The following is an 18,939-nucleotide window of genomic DNA, read 5'->3' as shown; positions in this document are numbered from 1 at the left end:
CACCAACACTGAACACTAAAAGAATAAGCAAGTTACCTCTTCTCCCCATTATCTTTCATCTTTATAGATAAATCACCATGCCTGAATAAGCCCACGCATCTTACAGGCATTTTTTGACCCAACTGTTTATACAGACAGGGTCCCATGCAAAACAAATATTTGCCTGGGGCCCAGCACACCCTAGAGGCAGCCCTCGGCACTGGTTCTGATGGTGTTGGTTCCACTGCTGGGCTGGCTGCGTTATCAGGTATGTGCAGTGGGGTAGCAATGGCAATGGGGTGTACACCTGAGCTATACAGGTGCTCCTCAACTTATGGGGTTACATTCCAATAAACTCATCTTTAAGCTGAAAATATCATAAAGTCAAAAATGCATGTAATATACCTAACCTACCGAACATCACAACCTAGCCTGGCCTACCTTAAATATGCTGAGAACACTGTGGTACCCTCCACTGGGCAAGACAGTCAAACACAAAGCTTATTTTATAATACGGTGTTGACTATCTCATGTAATCTACTGAATACTGTACTGAAACTGAAAAGCAGAATGGTCGTATGGGGGGCTTGAAGTACAGCTAATAACGCATGTCACTTTTGCACTATCCTGAAGTTGAACGTCCTAAGTCAAACCACTGTCTGTTCCTCTGTAGCCACTATACACAGGCAGGGGCTAGCCCTAACGTGGCCATGGAGGACTGTGGCTGTGGATGGTGCCAGGCTGCTGGTTTTGGTGCTGGAGCTGGGGACGTTGCCATGCCTGTAGCTACTGCATCCTTGTGCTGCTGCTGGCCCACAGGGGCTCCGAGCAGAGATGTCACCAGTGAGGGCAGAGCTGCAGAGGTGGTGGCTGTTGCTGGGGTCCATCTGTAGTGACCTGGTTGCTATTCCCCAGGGTTGTTATTCCCAGCAGTTGCCACTGCCCCTGCCTCATCTGAACTCTCCTCAATAGTGACCTCCCTCACTGCTTTCCCTGTGGCCTCAGCTCAGACCCTTGTCTCTCCATCCCAGCTGCCCCAGTGGGTCCTGAAAGCCTGAGGAGTCCCCACCACAAGGAAATTAAAAACGGTTCAAGGTGGGGACTTCCTGTAGTGACACATAAACCAAACTTATCCCTACAGGCACAGCCAAGCATCAGAGGTTTCCCAAGGAAATAAAAGCTAGGAGAGAAACACATGCTTACCTTATAGGGCATAGATTCAAAGAAGATGGATGTGGCAGAGATTTTCTTCTTGTCTGTCATGAACCCATGGGTCAGGTGGCCCCCATCCGGCAGGTCCAGGCCCATGATGCGCCCATGGGGTTCCACCAGGGCAGTGTACACAGCGAAGTTTGCAGGGGAGCCTGAAATGAGTGGACCGGAGGAGACACGATCATTTCTAACCAAGGTACCAAGCGGCATCTGGGACCTTGGCCACTAAGCCTTCACCCAGGAGTGGTGAGAACAGGCCTCATGCCTTCCCTGAGCTCCAGGAGGTGCCCCTTCACCACCAGACTTGAGAGGTGAAGTTCAGAGAGAGGGCACTGCCTGGGAGGGGGTACAGAGCTGGGAGCCCAAGGGCAATGCAGAGGGATGTGTGACTTATCTTTTATTTATGGCAGTTCTTCTTCTTTTTTTTTTTTTTTTTGAGACGGAGTTTCGCTCTTGTTGCCCAGGCTGGAGTGCAATGGTACGATCTCGGCTCACTGCAACCTCCGCCTCCCGGGTTCAAGCAATTCTCCTGCCTCAGCCTCCAAGTAGCTGGGATTACAGGCATGTGCCCCTACACCCAGCTAATTTTTGTATTTTTAGTAGAGACCAGGTTTCTCCATGCTGGTCAGGCTGGTCTTGAACTCCCGGCCTCAGGTGGTCTGCCTGCCTCTGCCTCCCAAAGTGCTGGGATTATAGGCGTGAGCCACCGGGCCCAGCCTATGGCAGTCCATCTTAGGACTCTTCTTAGTGCATGTCGGCCCTGGGGGATGCACATGAAGAGGCTGCACCAGGCCATATGGATGAGACAATCACCTGAGTAGGGCTGGACGTTGACCCCCCAGCACTGTGGGTCCAGCTTATAGGCCTGCAGGGCTCGCTTCTGACAGAGGGTCTCCAGTTCATCAATAAACTCAGTTCCGCCATAGTATCTGTGGGAGGAGAGCAGGAGACTTAGATCCACTCAGACCCGGAAACTCTGTGCTTCACAGAGACCAAAGAAGTTTAGGGGTGGGACAGTGAAACTAAAGTGGAGAGAAGTAATGAGGAGAGCTTGTTAACATGCAGATGCTGAAGCCAGCATGATCAAGTGTCCATCAATGCCTCTGGAATCTACAGTCAAGAGACCAAATCAGCTGTCCAACTTGGAGCAAGTATCTATAAAAAGAGGGGATTTTGGCCTGGAGAGGTGGCTCACACCTATAATCCCAGCACTTTGAGGAGCCAAGGCAGGAGGATTGCTTGAGCCCAGGAGTTTGAGACCAGCCTGGGCAATACAGCAATACCCCCATCTCTACAAAAAATTTCAAAAATTAGCCAGGTGTTGTGGTGTGTGCCCATAGTCCCAGCTACTTGGAAGGCTGAGAAGGGAAGATTCACTTGGGCCCAGGAGGTAAAGGCTGCAGTGAGTTGTGATCATGCCACTGGACTCCAGCCTGGACCCTGTCTCAAAAAAAAAAAAAGAAAAGAAAAAGGAAAGAAATCCTATCACATGCTACTAATACAACAGGGATGAGCCTGAGAACATTATGCTAAGTGAAACAAACCAGTCACCAAAAGACAAGCACTGTATGATTCAACTTTTATGAGGTCCCTAAAGTAGTCAAGCTTAGGCCGGGTGCGGTGGCTCACGCCTGTAATCCCAGCACTTTGGGAGGCCAAGGTGGGCAGATTACCTGAGGTCAGGAGTTCCAGACCAGCCTGGCCAATATGGTGAAACCCCGTCTCTACTAAAAATACAAAAATTAGCCGAGAGTGGTGGCGGGCGACTGTAATCCCAGCTGCTAGGGAGGCTGAGGCAGGAGAATCGCTTGAACCCAGGAGGTGGAGGTTGCAGTAAGCCGAGATCGCCTCACTGCACTCCAGCCTGGGCATCCCAGCAAGACTCAGTCTCAAAAAAATAAAATAAAAAATTTAAAGTAACTACATGCAATGGCTCATGTCTGTAATCTCAGAGATTTGGAAGGCTGAGGTGGGAGAACTGCTTGAGGCCAGGAGTTCAAGACCAGCTAGGCAACATAGTGAGATCTCAGGTCTACAAAAAATGTTAAAAATGAGCTAAGTGTAGTGGCTTGCACCTATAGTCCTAGCTACTTGGAAGGCTGAGGTGGGAGGATCACTTGAACCCAGGATTGGAGACTGCAGTGAGCTTTGATTGTACTACTGCACTTCAGCTGGAGCAATAGAGTGAGACCCTATCTCTAAAAAAAATAAATAGACCGGGCCTGGCGTGGTGGCTCACATTTGTAATCTCAGCACTTTGAGAGGCCGAGGTGGGTGGATCACCTGAGGTCAGGAGTTCGAGACCAGCCTGACCAACATGGAGAAACCCCATCTCTACTAAAAATACAAAATTAGCCAGGCATGGTGGTGCATGCCTGTATTCCCAGCTATTAAGGAGGCTGAGGCAGGAGAATTGCTTGAACCTGGGAGGCGGAGGTTGCAGTGAGCCGAGATTGCACCATTGCACTCCACCCTGGGCAACAAGAGCAAAACTCTGTCTCAAAAAAATAAAAATAAATAAATAATAAATAGGCCAGATGTGGTAGCTCACACCTGTAATCCTAGTAATATGGAAGGCTAAGGTGGGAAGACTGCTTGAGGCCAGGAGTTTGAAACCAGCCTGGGCAACATAGCAAGACCTCGTGTCTATTAAAAATTAGCCTGGTGTGGTGGCACGCACCTGTAGTCCTAGCTACAGAGAGGCTGAGGCAGCAGGATTACTTGAACCCAGGAGTTTGGGGCTGCAATGAGTCGAGACTGCACCACTGCACTCCAGCCTGGGCAAGACAACGAGACCCTGTCATTCATTTATTCATACATACATAACATTTTTTTTAAACCCAGAACTTTGTTTTTAGGTTTGTATCAAGCAAAGTCGTTAATGTTAGGTCAACATTGCTTTCTTTTTTTTTTTCTGAGATGGAGTCTTGCTCTGTCTCCCAGGCTGGAGTACAGTGGTGCGATCTCGGCTCACTGCAACCTCCGCCTCCTAAGTTCAAGTGATTCTCCTACCTCAGCCTCCAGAGTAGCTGGGATTACAGGCATGCACCTCCACACCTAGCTAATTTTTGTATTTTTAGTAGAGATGGGGTTTCGACATGTTGGCCAGGCTGGTCTCGAACTCCTGACCTCAGGTGATCCACCTGCCTCAGCCTCCCGAAGTGCTGGGATTACAGGTGTGAACCACCACGCCTTGCCTATTGTTTTCAAATATTGCCTTTGATTATAAATAATGTTCCAAAGATAGATTAATATTAAATTATATTAACAAAATATGATAATGAAAACATGTAATAATTACCTTTTATTTTTATTTTTATTGTTTTTTTTGAGACGGAGTATCGCTCTGTCACCCAGGCTGGAGTGCAGTGGCGCGATCTCGGCTCACTGCAAACTCCGCCTCCCAGGTTCACACCATTCTCCTACCTCAGCCTCCCGAGTAGCTGGGACTACAGGCACCAGCCACCACGCCCGGCTAATTTTTTTGTATTTTTTTTTAGTAGAGACGGGGTTTCAGCGTGTTAGCCAGGATGGTCTCAATCTCCTGACCTCGTGATCCACCCAACTCGGCCTCTCAAAGTACTGGGATTACAGAGTGAGCTACCGCACCTGGCCAATAATTACCTTTTAAAAGAGCCCTTTAATTGGCTGGGCACAGTGGCTCACACCTGTAATCCCAACACTTTGGGAGACCGAGGCAGGTGGATCACGAGGTCAGGAGATCGAGACCAGCCTGGCCAACATGGTGAAATCCCGTCTCTACTAAAAATACAAAAAAAAAAAAAAAAAAAAAAAAAAAAATTAGTCAGGCATGGTGGCACACGCCTATAGTCCCAGCTACTTGGGAGGCTGAAGCAGGAGAATCGCTTGAACCTGGGAGGTGGAGGTTGCAGTGAGCTGAGATTGTGCCACTGCACTCCAGCCTCGTGACAGAGCGATACTCCGTGTGTGTAAAAAAAAAAAAAAAAAAAAAAGCCCTTTAACACGAATAAACGACGTAATTACACTTCTATTTAAGTTGTGGTTTTTGGGGTTTTTTTAAATTTAGAAACAGGGTCTCATTCTGTCACCCCAGCTGGAGTGCACTGGCAAAATCACAGCTCACTGCAGCCTTTGATCTCCTGGGCTCAAGCAATACTCCATCTCAGTCTCTTGAGTAGCTGAGACTACAGGCGCATGCCACCATGCCTGGCTAATTTTTAAATTTTGTTTTGGAGACAGCATCTCACTATATTGCCCAGGCTGGTCTCAAATTCCTAGCCTCAAATGATCCTCTGCCCTGGCCTCTTAAAGCACCGGGATTACAGGGGTGAGCCACCACACTCAGTCCCCTTCTTAAAAATGTAGAAAACATCACCCCTTGCTCGATACATTGCTGTGAGAATCGAATGAAATATTAGTTTTGAAAACACCTGGTGTGGACCGGGTGCAGTGGCTCACAGCTCTAATCCTAGCATTCTGGGAGGCCAAGGCAGGTGGATTGCTTGAGCTCAGGAGATGGAGATCAGCCTGGCCAACATGGTGAAACTCTGTCTCTACAAAAAACTAGCTGGGTGTGGTGGTGTGTGCCTGTAGTCCCAGTGACTCAGGAGGCTGAGGTGGGAGGATGGCTTGGGTCCAGGAGGCCAAGGCTGCAGTGAACCTTGATCACACCACTGCACTTCAGCCTGGGTGAGAGACAGACCATGTCTCAAAAAGGAAAAAAAAAAAACAAAACACCTGATGTTAACAAAATACCTTAGTCTGAAAGAAGAAAGAAAGGAAGGAAAAAGAAAAAGAAAGGAGAGAGAGAAAGAAAGAAAACACCTGGTGAATTCTTGGCACAATGCAAAAGTTAGTTATTCACAATAGGAGAAAGACAATGCCTTCAACTTGATTCTCAGTCTGCCACATAGAGCTTCAGGGCCATCTCAGGACAGAATGGCAATTCCTTCTCCAAGGGTGACCTTTCTGTTTCCTTTGGGACAAAAATGCACACATTTGCAAAAGCCATGTCTAATTCTGTAATTTATTTTCTTTGCCTGATGATGACTGTAAAAAACAAAAACGAACATAACACCGTAATTCTGAGGGTGAAAGAGTCAACTGAAAGCCACTGCATGTGTAAATCCAACATTTATAATGCAGAAACGGTTTTCAGTAACCCAGATTCAGCCTCTACTTCCACACCATTTCCAATACAGACTCGATGACTCACATGGCAACAGCCACCTTCTGCAGCATCCCTCAGATGACACTGACCTTTTCTAGACAGAGGCCACACACCAGTCCAGTGGCTCAATACTCCTTACAAACCGGCCTATTTTTCTAGAAAGCCCCCAAAGAACTGTGAAATGTGCCCCTGAGTACACCTGCGCTGAGCTCTTCAGTGTGACCACATGCTAGGAATAAAAGAGTTCTGTCAGAGAGCAGGCGTGGAACAGAAATCCTACAGTTGGGAAGCTTGTTGTTTTCTGAAATTTCCAAATTGTTTAGGTCCTAGGGTGATTGAGTACTCCCTATGACTGTGTCAGAACCAGGCCTTTGAAGAGATTCACATACCTCTGGCCCGGGTACCCCTCAGAGTATTTGTTATTTAAGCAAGAGCCTAGGGCCTCCAAAACTGCTCGGCTGGCGAAATTCTCCGAGGCAATCAGCTCCAATCCAACCCTCTGCCGGTTACTCTCCTTCTTAATGATGTTGTAAACCTTATGAGAAGAAAACAGATGCTTGATATTTGGAAATTTTAGTTTAAAATTTTGCTCTGATCCAAATTACAACCTCCTAAAGGGAAAAGACACTCTTTCACATTAAGGAATAGAATGAATCCTCCTCAAAGGTTTTAGTATCTGAGAAAGCACTAATCAATGAATTAAGAAAAACAAAATGATAGCCAGGCGCGGTGGCTCACGACTGTAATCCCGGCACTTTGGGAGGCCGAGGCTGGTGGATCACCTGAGGTCAGGAGTTCTAGACCAGCCTGGCCAACATGGTGAAACCTCATCTCTACTAAAATACAAAACTTGGCTGGGCGTGGTGGCTCACACCTGTAATCCCAGCACTTTGGGAGGCCGAGGCGGGCAGATCACCTGAGGTCGGGAGTTCGAGAGCAGCTTGACCAACATGGAGAAACCCCCGTCTCTACTAAAAAATACAAAATTAGCCAGGCGTGGTGGTGCATGCCTGTAATCCCAGCTACTCAGGAGGCTGAGGCAGGAGAATCGCTTGAACCCGGGAGGCGGAGGTTGCAGTGAGCCGAGATCACGCCATTGCACTCCAGCCTGGGCGACAAGAACGAAACTCTGTCTCAAAAACAAACAAACAAACAAACAAAAAAACAAAACTTAGACAGGTGTGGTGGTAGGCGCCTATAATCTCAGCTACTCGGGGGGCCGAGGCAGGAGAATCGCTTGAACCTGGGAGGTGGAGGATGCAGTGAGCCGAGATCGCGCCATCGCACTCCAGCCTGGGAAACAAAAGCGAGACTTCATCTCAAAAAAAGAAAAACAAAATGATTGAAGAGAAAGTTATCATTAAGTGTCCCACCTAATTTTTAACACCACCATCCCGTTATTTTTATTCCTACATTTCACCAAGTTTCTCCCTCCCTGAACCTTATTCCTCGTTCCTCTTCCTTAAAAGAAAAGATGCTTTAGGCCGGGCGCAGTGGCTCATGCCTGTAATCCCAGCACTTTGGGAGGCCGAGACAGGTGGATCACGAGGTCAGGAGATCGAGACCATCCTGGCTAACACAGCGAAACCCCGTCTCTACTAAAAATACAAAAAATTAGCCGAGCGTGGTGGTGGGCGCTTATAGTCCCAGCTGCTTGGGAGGCTGAGGCAGGAGAATGGCGTGAACCTGGGAGGTGGAGGTTGCAGTGAGCTGAGATTGCGTCACTGCACGCCAGCCTGGGCGACAAAGCGAGACTCTGTCTCAAAAAAAAAAAAAAAGAAAAGATGCTTTACGCCAGGTGCGATGGCTCACACCTGTAATCTCGGCACTTCACGAGACTAAGGCAGGTTGATTTATTGAGCCCAGGAGTTCAAGACCAGCCTGGGCAACATGGTGAAACCCGGTCTCTACCAAAAACACAAAAAATTAGGCAGCTGTGGTGGCGTGCACTTGTAGTCCCAGTGACTCAGGAGGCCAAAGTGGAAGGATCACTTGAGCCCAGGAGGTGGAGGCTGCAGTGAGCTGAGGCAAGATCACGGCACTGCATTCCAGCCTGAGTGACAGAGTGAGACCCTGTCTCAAAAATGAAAAGAAAAGATATTTCAACAAATTCATAGAGACAGAAAGTAGATGAGTGATTGACTAGGGTTGGGGAGTTTGAGTTGACTGCTAATGGGTTCAAGGTTTCTTTCTAGGGGGATAAAAATGTTCTAAAATTGACTATAAATATACTAAAAAGCACTAAATTGTATGGCAAATGAGTGATAGCTCAATAAAGCTTTTATAAAAACAATTAAGGCCAGGGGCAGTGGCTCATGCCTGTAATCCCAGCATTTTGGGATGCCAAGGCTGGTGGATCAACTGAGGTCAGGAGTTTCAGACCACCCTGGCCAACATGGCGAAATCCCATCTCTACTAAAAATACAAAAATTAGGCCAGGCACAGTGGCTCATGCCTGTAATCCCAGCACTTTGAGAGGCCAAGGCGGGCGATCACGAGGTCAGGAGATTGAGACCATCCTGGCTAACACGGTGAAATCCTGTCTCTACTAAAAAAAAAAAATACAAAAAATTAGCCGGGACGTGGTGGCTGGCACCTGTAGTCCCAGCTACTCGGGAGGCTAAGGCAGGAGAATGGCATGAACCCGGGAGATGGAGCTTGCAGTGACCCGAGATCGCGTCACTGCACTCCAGCCTGAACAACAGAGCAAGACTATATCTCAAAAAAAAAAAAAAAAAAAGGCCGGGTGCAGTGGCTCACGTCTGTAATCCCAGCACTTTGGGAGGCCGAGGTGGGTGGATCACGAGGTCAGGAGATCGAGACCATCCTGGCTAACATGATGAAACCCCATCTCTACTAAAAAATACAAAAAATTAGCCGGGTGTGGTGGCAGGCACCTGTAGTCCCAGCTACTCGGGAGGCTGAGGCAGGAGAATGGCATGAACCTGGGTAGTGGAACTTGCAGTGAGCCGAGATCACGCCACTGCACTCCAGCCTGGGCGACAGAGCGAGACTCTGTCTCAAAAAAAAAAAAAAAAAAAAAATTAGCCGGGCATGGTGGTGGGTGCCTGCAATCCCAGCTAGTCAGGAGGCTGAGGCTGGAGAATCCCTTGAACCCAGGAGGTAGAGGTTGCAGTGAGCCAAGATCACGCCATTGCATTCCAGCCTGGGCAACAAGAGTGAAATTCTGTCTCAAAAAAATAAACAAACAAGTAAAATAAAATAAAATAAAGGTGCTTCCAGATGTCTAGATAGATCTATATTCCCTGTGAACTAGTCAGGAAAGGGTCAACTGTCAGTGACCTCTCCCCCTTCTCTGCTTGCCTCCAGAGCACCCTGCACAGTGGTCCACACTTTGAAGAAACCCAGCAATCTTTAAATTTACCCTCAAAGGATTTGTAGCCATTTTGTCTGCCACCACCTCTAAATCCAGCAGGATAATACTCATTTCAAGTCTATCCCTAATTAATCTGTAATTAGAACTAGAGATTTAAATGAAGGCCTCCAACATAAAAACATCTGTGAAGACCCCACAAATCTCACCTCAACATCACTGTCTTTGAGGGGCTGTGCCAGCATCTTGTCATGTGAGGACCACAGGTCAGCATCCTTGTGGGCCCCGTTGACTGGCATCGTCATTGCACTGGTTCGAAGCTGCCTAAAAAAAATGGAAAAAACGTGTAGCTTCCAGAATTAAATTTATTTTTAAATTTTATTTATTTTTTATTTATTTTTGAGATGTAGTTTTTGTTGCCCAGGCTGGAGTGCAGTGGCGTGATCTCGGCTCACTGCAACCTCCGCCTCCCAGGTTGAAGAGATTCTCCTGCCTCAATCTTCTGACTACAGGCGCATGCCACCATGCCGGCTAATTTTTTGTATTTTTAGTAGAGACAAGGTTTCACTGTGTTAGCCAGGATGGTCTCAATCTCCTAACCCTGTCATCCGCCCATGTCAGCTTCCCAAAGTGCTGGGATTACAGGCGTCAGCCACCGCGCCCCACCTATTTATTTTTATTTTTTTGAGACAAGACTCTCACTCTGTCACCCAGGCAATGGCGTGATCTTGGCTCGCTGCAATCTCCGCCTCCTGGGTTCAAGTGATTCTCCTGCCTCAGCCTCCCGAGTAGCTGGGACTACAGGCGTGCGCCACTACGCCTGGCTAATTTGTGTATTTTTCATAGAGATGGAGTTTTACCACGTTGGTCAGGCTGGTCTTGAACTCCTCTCAAGTGATCCGCCTGCCTTGGCCTCCCAAAGTGCTGGGATTACAGGCGTGAGCCACCATGCCCGGCCCCAGCATTACATTGAATCAAAGCTCATCACAACCTGTTAGTTCTGTCAAGTTGCTAAACTAACACTTTATTTAGCCTTTCCCTCAGAATTGCTTGGTAAACACGAGCATGTTCTATTGCAAAACCACCGTGTGGAACTTCTGGTTCCTTTCTGAACTGCAGACGTTAGCTCAGCTCCCTCAGAAATGAGAACTGACCCTCCTCCCCACCTGCAGGGAGCCCAACTCCGCCTCCTCTCAGCCAAACTTCTCATGGGTATAGCTTATTTCCCACAACTAAACTAAATTCCTTGAAGGTAAGGACTGAGTGCTACTTTTTAAAAAATCTCCTGCGGTACCCAACACTGCTATACATGAAGAATATTTTCCGGCCGGGCACGGTGGCTCACGCCTGTAATCCCAGCACTTTGGGAGGCTGAGGTGGGCGGATCACGAGATCTGGAGTTCGAGACTGTCCTGGCCAACCTGGTGAAACCCCGTCTCTACTAAAAATACAAAAAATGAGCTGGACGTTGTGGCACGCGCCTGTAGTCCCAGCTACTCGGGAGGCTGAGGCAGGAAAATCGCTTGAATCTGGGAGGCGGAGCTTGCAGTGAGCCGAGATCATACCACTGCACTCCAGCCTGGTCACAGAGCAAGACTCCACCTCAAAAAAAAAAAAAAAAAAAAAAAAAGAGTATTTTCCAAATAACTGAACAGATGAATCATTGACTTGAAACAATTCCACTGGCAGGGAACTGGCAGGCTCTCATAAAATAGTAAATATTCACTATTTAGCAACTTTTCAAAAGATTTTTTGGGACACACAAGTTAATGATGAACAGGATATAGGCAGTTGGGATCATCTTTCCAGGATGACCATCAATAGTATTTTATAAATGATAATGTAAGTACAGCAAATAGTACCTATTCACTCAGTCTGGACACATTTCTCCAGGCTCCAGAAAAATGTAAACTGGAGTTTTGCTATAAGAAGGGCCTCAAAAATCTCTATATGATTTTTGAATATATAAGGACCTCATTTTAATCCTAGCAACACTTTAATGTGTTAATTTATTTCATACTTCAAGTAATGAAATTGAGGCTCAGGGCCAGGCATGGCAACTCACACCTGTAACCCCAGCACTTTGGGAGGCCAGGAGTTCAAGACCAGCCTGGGCATTGCTACAAAAAAAAAAATTAGCTGGGCATGGTGAGATGGACCTATAGTCCTAGCTACTGAGCTAGGACTCTTTTTTTTTTTTTTTGAGACAGAGTCACTCTGTTGCCCAGATCTCACAGTGGCGTGATCTCAGCTCACTGCAAGCTCCACCTCCCGGGTTCACGCCATTCTCCTGCCTCAGCCTCCCGAGTAGCCAGGAACACAGGTGCCCACCACCATGCCCGGCTAATTTTTTTTTTATTTTTTCAGTAGAGACGGGGTTTCACCGGCTAGCCAGGATGGTCTCAATCTCCTGACCTTGTGATCAGCCCGTCTCGGCCTCCCAAAGTGCTGGGATTACAGGTGTGAGCCACCGCGCCCGGCCTGGGCTAGGACTCTTTAAAAAAAAAAAAAAAAGAACTAAAGAAAGAAAAACGACGTTAGAAGAGTGAAATATCGTGGCTGGGCGCGGTGGCTCACGCCTGTAATCCCAGTACTTTGGGAGGCCGAGGTGGGCGGATCAGGAGGTCAGGAGATCGAGACATCCTGGCCTACACGGTGAAACTCCATCTCTACTAAAAATACAAAAATTAGCCGGGTGTAGTGGCTCACGCCTGTAATCCCAGCTACTCGGGAGGCTGAGGCAGGAGAATCGCTTGAACCTGGGAGTCGGAGGTTGCAGTGAGCCAAGATCACCACTGCACTCCAGGCTGGCGACAGAGCAAGACTCTGTCTCAAAGAAAAGTAAAATATCTTAGCCCAGGGCTGCACAGAAAGTTAGCCACAGAGGTAGGACTCAAAACCCCAAAGCACATGTTCTAAGTACTCCACAGAGTTCCTGTGAAGCTGTTAGTTAAAATATGTACTGGGGCTGGGTATGGTGGCTCATGCCTGTAATTCCAGCACTTTGGGAGGCTGAGGCAGGAGGATCACTTGAGCCCAGGAGTTCAAGACTGGCTTGGGCAACATGGCAAAGTCCCATTTCTACAAAAACTACAAATTATTAGCTGGTCGTGGTGGCATGCATCTGTGGTCCCATCTATTCAGGAGGCTGAGGTGGGGAGGATCACCTGAGCCTGGAAGCTAGAGGTTGCAATGAGCCGTGATTGTGGCAATGCACTCCAGCCTGGGTGACAGAGTAAGATCCTGTGTATGTCTGTGTGTTTTTTTTTTAAATAAAAAAAGGACTTGTTTGAATATAAATCTTCCTAAAGAATTACAGGTTGGGCTGGGCCCAGTGGCTCATGCCTGTAATCCCAGCACTTTGGGAGGCCAAGGCGTGCAGATCATGAGGTCATAAGTTCGAGACCAGCCTGGCCAACATGATGAAAGCCCATCTCTACTAAAAATATAAAAATTAGCCAGGTGTGGTGGTGGGCACCTGTAATCCCAGCTACTCGGGAGGCTGAGGCAGGAGAATTGCTTGAACCCAGGAGGCGGAAGATGTAGTGAGCCGAGATCACACCACTGCACTCTAGCCTGGGTGACAAAGCAAGACCCTGTCTCGGGGGGAAAAACAAACAAACAAAAAAGGGTCTGGTATGGTGGCTCAATGCCTGTAATCCCAGCACTTAGGGGAGTCAAGGCGGGAGGATCCTTTGAGCCTAGGAGTTCAACCACAGCCTAGGCAACACAGTGAAACCACATCTTTACAAAAATTTAGAAATTAGGCTGGGCAAGGTGGCTCACATCTGTAATCCCAGCACTTTGGAAGGCTGAGGTGGGCAGATCAACTTGAGGCCAGGAGTTTGAGACCAGCCTGGCTAACATAGTGAAACCCTGTCTCTACCAAAAATATAAAAAATTAGTTGGGTGTGGTGGCACACACCTGAGGCATGAGACTTACTTGAGCCTGAGAGGTGGAGGCTGCAGTGAGCCAAGATCATGCCACTGCACTCCAGTCTGGGTGACAGATTGAGACTGTGTCTCAACAAAAAAAAAAAGGCCAGGCGCAGTGGTTCACGCCTGTAATCCCAGCACTTTGGGAGGCCAAGGCGGGCAGACCACGAGGTCAGGAGATCAAGACTGTCCTGGCCAACATGGTGAAACCCCATCTCCACTAAAAATACTAAAATTAGCTGGGTGTGGTGGCGCCCACCTGTAATTCCAGCTACTCAGGAGGCTGAGGCAGAAGAATGGCTTGAACCCGGGAGGCGGAGATTGTAGTGAGCAGAGATCACACCACTGCACCACAGCCTGGCAACAAAGCGAGACTCTATCATAAAAAAAAAAAAAAAAAAAAAAAATTTTTGGCCAGGCACAGTGGCTCACACCTGTAACCCCAGCACTTTGGGAGGCCAAGGTGGGCGGATCACCTGAGGTCAGGAGTTCGAGACCAGCTTGGCCAACATGGCGAAACCCCGTCTCTACTAAAAATACAAAAATTAGATGGGCATAGTGGCGGGCCCCTGTAATCCCAGCTATGCGGGAGGCTGAGGTAGGAAAATCGCTTGAACCCAGGAGGTGGAGGTTGCAGTGAGCCGAGATCATCCCATTGCACTCCAGCCTGGGTGACAGAGCAAGACTCCATCACACACACACACAAAAGAAATACACAAGGCCAGGCATGGTCGCTCACACTTGTAATCCCAGAACTCTGAGAGGCTGCGGCGAGAAGATCACTTCCCAGGAGTTCAAGACCAGCCTAGGCAACATGGCAAAACCCTGTCTCTAAAAAAAAATACAAAAAATTACCCGAGCCTGGTGGCGCACACCTATATTCTCAGCTACTCTGGGTGGCTGAGGCAGGAGGATCGCTTGAGTCCTGGAGGTTGAGGCTGCAGTGAGCTGAGATTTTCCCACAGCACTCCAGCCTGGCCAAGAGAACAAGACCCTGTCTCAAAAAAAAAAAAAAAAAAAAAAAAAGAAAAGAAAAGAAAGAAAGATGCAATAAATGGGTGCAGGGCTACTTTAGATTGGGTCAGGGAACGTCCCCGAGCTGAAATCTGAGCTGTGGAAAGGAGCCAACCATTAAATCTGGGATGAGAGCAATCTACGCAGAGTAAACAAGTGCAGAGCACCCCAAGTTCAAAGACCAGACAAAGGAGAAAGTGTGACTGGCCAAGGGTCAGAAATCAGGCTTGCACACCTGAAGTCTGGGGAGTCACAGGACCACAAGAGTCAAGACCACCCTAGGCAACATAATGAGACCCCGTCTCTCTAAAGAAAGACAAAAAAGCGGTCAGGCGCGGTGGCTGACGCCTGTAATCCCAGCACTTTGGGAGGCCGAGGTGGGTGGATCACTTGAGGTCAGGAGTTTGAGACCAGCCTGGCCAATATGGTGAAACCCCATCTCTACTAAAAATACAAAAATTAGCCAAGCGCAGTGGCTCAATTCCTGTAATCCCAGCACTTCAGGAGGCCAAGGCGGGTGGATCACCTGAGGTCAGGAGTTCGAGACCAGCCTGACCAACACAGTAAAACTCCGTCTCTACTAAAAACACAAAAATGAGCTGGGTGTGTGGCGCGCACCTGTAACCTCAGCTACTCAGGAGGCTGAGGCAAGATAATCACTTGAACCCAGGAGGTTGCAGTGAGCTGAGATCGTGCCACTGCACTCCAGCCTGGACAACAGAGCAAGACTCTGTCTCAACAAAAAAAAAAACAAAAATTAGCCAAGCATGGTGGCATATGCCTGTAATCCCAGCTACTCGGGGGGCTGAGACCAGGAGAATAGCTTGAACCAGTGAGGTAGAGATTGCAGTGAGCCGAGATCACGCCACTGCACTCCAGCCTGGGTGACAGAGCTAGATTCCGTTTCAAAAAACAAAAAAACAAAAAAGAAAAAAGGAGGCCAGGCGTGGTGGCTCACACCTGTAATCCCAGCACTTTGGGAGGCTGAGGTGGGTGGATCACGAGGTCAGGAGATCGAGACCCTCCTGGCTAACATGGTGAAACCCCATCTCCACAAAAATACAAAAAAATTAGCCAGGGGTGGTGGCGGGCGCCTGTAGTCCCAGCTACTTTGGAGGCTGAGGCAGGAGAATGGCGTGAACCCGGGAGGCGGAGCTTGCAGTAAGCCGAGATCGCGCCACTGCTCTCCGGCCTGGGCAACAGAGTGAGACTCCATCTCAAAAAAAAAAAAAAAAGAAAGAAACTTGGGAATCTTAGGGACATCTTCATTAACATTCAGTAACACCTGGTAAGCCCCCCAGCCAACACAGCTCACTGCAACATCAGTCACTACAACACTGGATATTTCTGTAGAGGCACTGTTGCTCATGTGTGGCATGATCCTCAACGTCAGGGAAAAAGACCTAGTAAGTGAAGTCACCTGCAAGGTCACCAGCCTCCTCATGCCTCCAAATCTTACCTGGGCCTCTGTCACACAAGAGGATTCAGCCAAGGATCTGCTCAGGGAACTACCTTGTTGCACATCTTCTATCTCACACACATTTTGTGTTCTCTTCTTTACAGAGGAGGAAATTGAGGCCCAGGGAGCTAACTTGTCTAAAGCCATATAAGAGCCAGAATCTGAACTCTGGTTTCTCTTCAGTTCCAAAGCCTTGTCCCAGGACATTGCACTAAATAAAAACACAATTACCCACTTCTGTTCCAAGTTCCCCCAAGTAATAAATTTACGTTATTTCTTTACTTTTCTCTCTCTCTTTCTCTTTCTTTCTTTTGAGATAGAGTCTCACTCTGTCACTCAGGCTGGAGTGCAGTAGCGTGATCTCTGCTCACTGCAACCTCCACCTCCCCGGTTCAAGCGATTCTCCTGCCTCAGCCTTCCGAGTAGCTGGGATTACAGGTGTGTGCCACCACGGACAGCTAGTTTTTTTTGTATTTTTAGTACAGACGGGGTTTCACCATGTTGGCCAGGCTGGTCTCGAACTACTGACCTCAAGTGATCCGCCCACCTCGGCCTCCCAAAATGCTGGGATTACAGGCATGAGCCACCGCGCCCGGCCTACAATGTTATTTCTGTAAGAACCTAAACTGGTGTTTCCAGTCTATTCTCTGGGTAACTGCCCGATTGAAGGCCCGCATCTGTGCTGACCTCAGCTGGACCAAGGGTCACTTAACTCCCGGAATCTCGAAGCAGAGGCACCGGGCCAAGAACTTCACAGTGCGACATTTGTCTCCTAGAACAGGGGGTGGCAGATTGCGGGCAACAGGAAGAGCTCATTCCCCACAGGGATCTGGTGGCACGGGCCAAAAGTGGGGCGACCCTGCGCGTAGCCTTTAGGGGCGCAGGCTTTGAGAACCCGGGTTCTATTCCGGGCTGTGCCATTTAAGTTGCCTCCTTTCTCAGGGCCCCACCACCTTCCTCACCTGTAAAATGGGGGAAACAGTAGCACTTGACTTGCAGCTTTGTTGTGAAGGAGCGAGGCTAGGGATTGTGTTTAAATCGAACATGCTCAACGAGAAAAGTGCTCAGTAGAGAGCTACTACTCACATCCCTGATAAGCCTTCGCATTCTTGCCAAAGGCCACAGGCCGCCATCCCATCATACCGAATGTGCCTGGAACTGGGGCACTGCGGCTGGCTGCCGCCCGATCCCCAGCCCAGGCGCGACCCAAGCGCTCCCCTCCCGTCGTTCCGGCTGCAGAGGGTGGGGTACGGCGGGAGACAGCGAGGGCGCCGAAGCACCCCCCGGGGTCTGGGACGCCGCGGCCCGCGGACCCGAAGCCGCCCACCTACCGGAACACGGCCCGCGCACGTGCCTAGCGACGCCTCGGTCCTACGCCGCCGCCGGTGCCACCAGAGTCCCAGACCCGCTGACCCAACGCCCAGCGCACCGCCGCGGGCCAGCCACGTGACCGACCGCTCCAACCCCAAACCCCGAACTTGGCGCTGGCCCGCTCGCGCTCCGCTAGGTGCACCCAGCGCGCCAGGCTTAGGCTTGGCCCCGCCCCCAGAGGCGCCCAATCAGAGAGCGCAGCCAAGCAGGGGCCGCCACCAAACGCACCCGCGCTATTGGCTGCGGCGCAGCGGCGGGCAGGGCCTGCTTCTCCTGGGCCGGCCGGAGGCCGCGTGATGCAGCTGCGCACCTGGGGCAGGGACCTGTAGAACTGACCCGCTTTGGCTGCAGGCCTGGTGTGTGGACCAAGATTTCCAGGAAGACTACACAGGGCCTTCCTCACTTAAGCCTGTCGTTTGGGCCGTGGGATTATGAGCGAATTTTGTTCATGGTACTACTTTTAGTTTGTAGGGTGGTCATTTAAATTAGGACAAATGTGGGTCCAAACTGCAACATTATTATTCTGTAGGTGTATAATCCAAGAGCAGGCACTTTATTATTATTATTGTTATTTTTTATTTTTATTTTTTTGAGACAGGGTCTCACCCTGTCGCCCAGGTTGGAGTAGAGATGGGGGTCTAACTATGTTGCCTCCCGGGAGGCGGAGGTTGCAGTGAGTCGAGATCGCGCCACTGCACTCTAGTCTGGGGGACGGAGCGAGACAACGTCTCAAGAAGAATGAAATAAGATAAATAAAATACTGAGTGAACACAATAAGGACTCAATGAACATTACCTATTGTTAAGAATGATAAAAACCGGGGCCACATGTCAGGACCACCTGAGGCTGCGTCATAAATTTTTTTATTTGTCAAATAATAATAATAATGATTGTAAGAATGATAAAAATCGGGCGCAGTGGCTCACCCCTGTAATTCCAGCACTTTGGGAGGCTGAGGCAGATGGCTTGAGCCTAGGAGTTCGAGACCAGCCTGGGCAAAATGGTGAAACCTTGTCTCTACAAATAATTTTAAAATTAGCTCGGTGTGGTGGCAGTCGCCTGTAGTCCCAGCTACTTGGGAGACTGAAGTGGGAGGATCACTTGAGCCTGGGAGGCAGAGGTTGCAGTAAGCAATGATCTTGCCTCTGTACTCCAGCCTAGGCAACAGAGTGAGACCCTCATCATCTCGAAAAACAAACAAACAAAAAATACAAAAAAAACCTTTTTTTTTTTTTGAAACGGAGTCTTGCTCTGTCGCCCAGGCTGGAGTGCAGTGGAGCGATCTCGGCTCACTGCAAGCTCCACCTCCAGGGTTCACGTTATTTTCCTGCTTCAGCCTCCCGAGTAGCTGGGACTACAGGCCTCCGCCACCACGCCCTGCTAATTTTTTTGTACTTTTGTAGAGACGGAGTTTCATTATGTTAGCCAGGATGGTCTCGATCTCCTGACCTCGTGATCCGCCCGCCTCGGCCTCCCAAAGTG

The 18,939-nt window shown here is 49.0% G+C and overlaps 1 protein-coding gene across 3 annotated transcripts in view; it reads right to left on the bottom strand.

The window, feature by feature from the left end:
• SHMT1 (serine hydroxymethyltransferase 1) overlaps positions 1–17,639 on the bottom strand; it is a 34,454-nt gene extending 16,815 nt beyond the window's left edge. Inside the window, exons 1-6 of one of the 3 annotated variants that reach the window (XM_054459166.2) lie at positions 17,418–17,639; positions 14,469–14,607; positions 9,887–10,001; positions 6,733–6,878; positions 2,005–2,120; positions 1,183–1,343 (exon numbers count right to left, since the gene is read on the bottom strand). In XM_054459166.2, coding sequence (XP_054315141.1) covers positions 1,183–1,343; positions 2,005–2,120; positions 6,733–6,878; positions 9,887–9,982 — 519 coding nt within the window. In that variant the 5' untranslated portion in view covers positions 9,983–10,001; positions 14,469–14,607; positions 17,418–17,639. Of the gene's footprint in view, positions 1–1,182; positions 1,344–2,004; positions 2,121–6,732; positions 6,879–9,886; positions 10,002–14,468; positions 14,608–17,048 lie in introns of all 3 variants that reach the window. The other 2 variants (XM_054459168.2, XM_054459165.2) reach the window with 2 other exon arrangements.
• Positions 17,640–18,939: the final 1,300 nt, after the last annotated feature.

Source organism: Pongo pygmaeus, chromosome 19 (genome assembly GCF_028885625.2).
Source record: "Pongo pygmaeus isolate AG05252 chromosome 19, NHGRI_mPonPyg2-v2.0_pri, whole genome shotgun sequence".
In the NCBI taxonomy this organism is placed as follows: Eukaryota; Metazoa; Chordata; class Mammalia; order Primates; family Hominidae; genus Pongo; species Pongo pygmaeus.
This window is presented reverse-complemented; position numbering and strand designations above follow the sequence as displayed.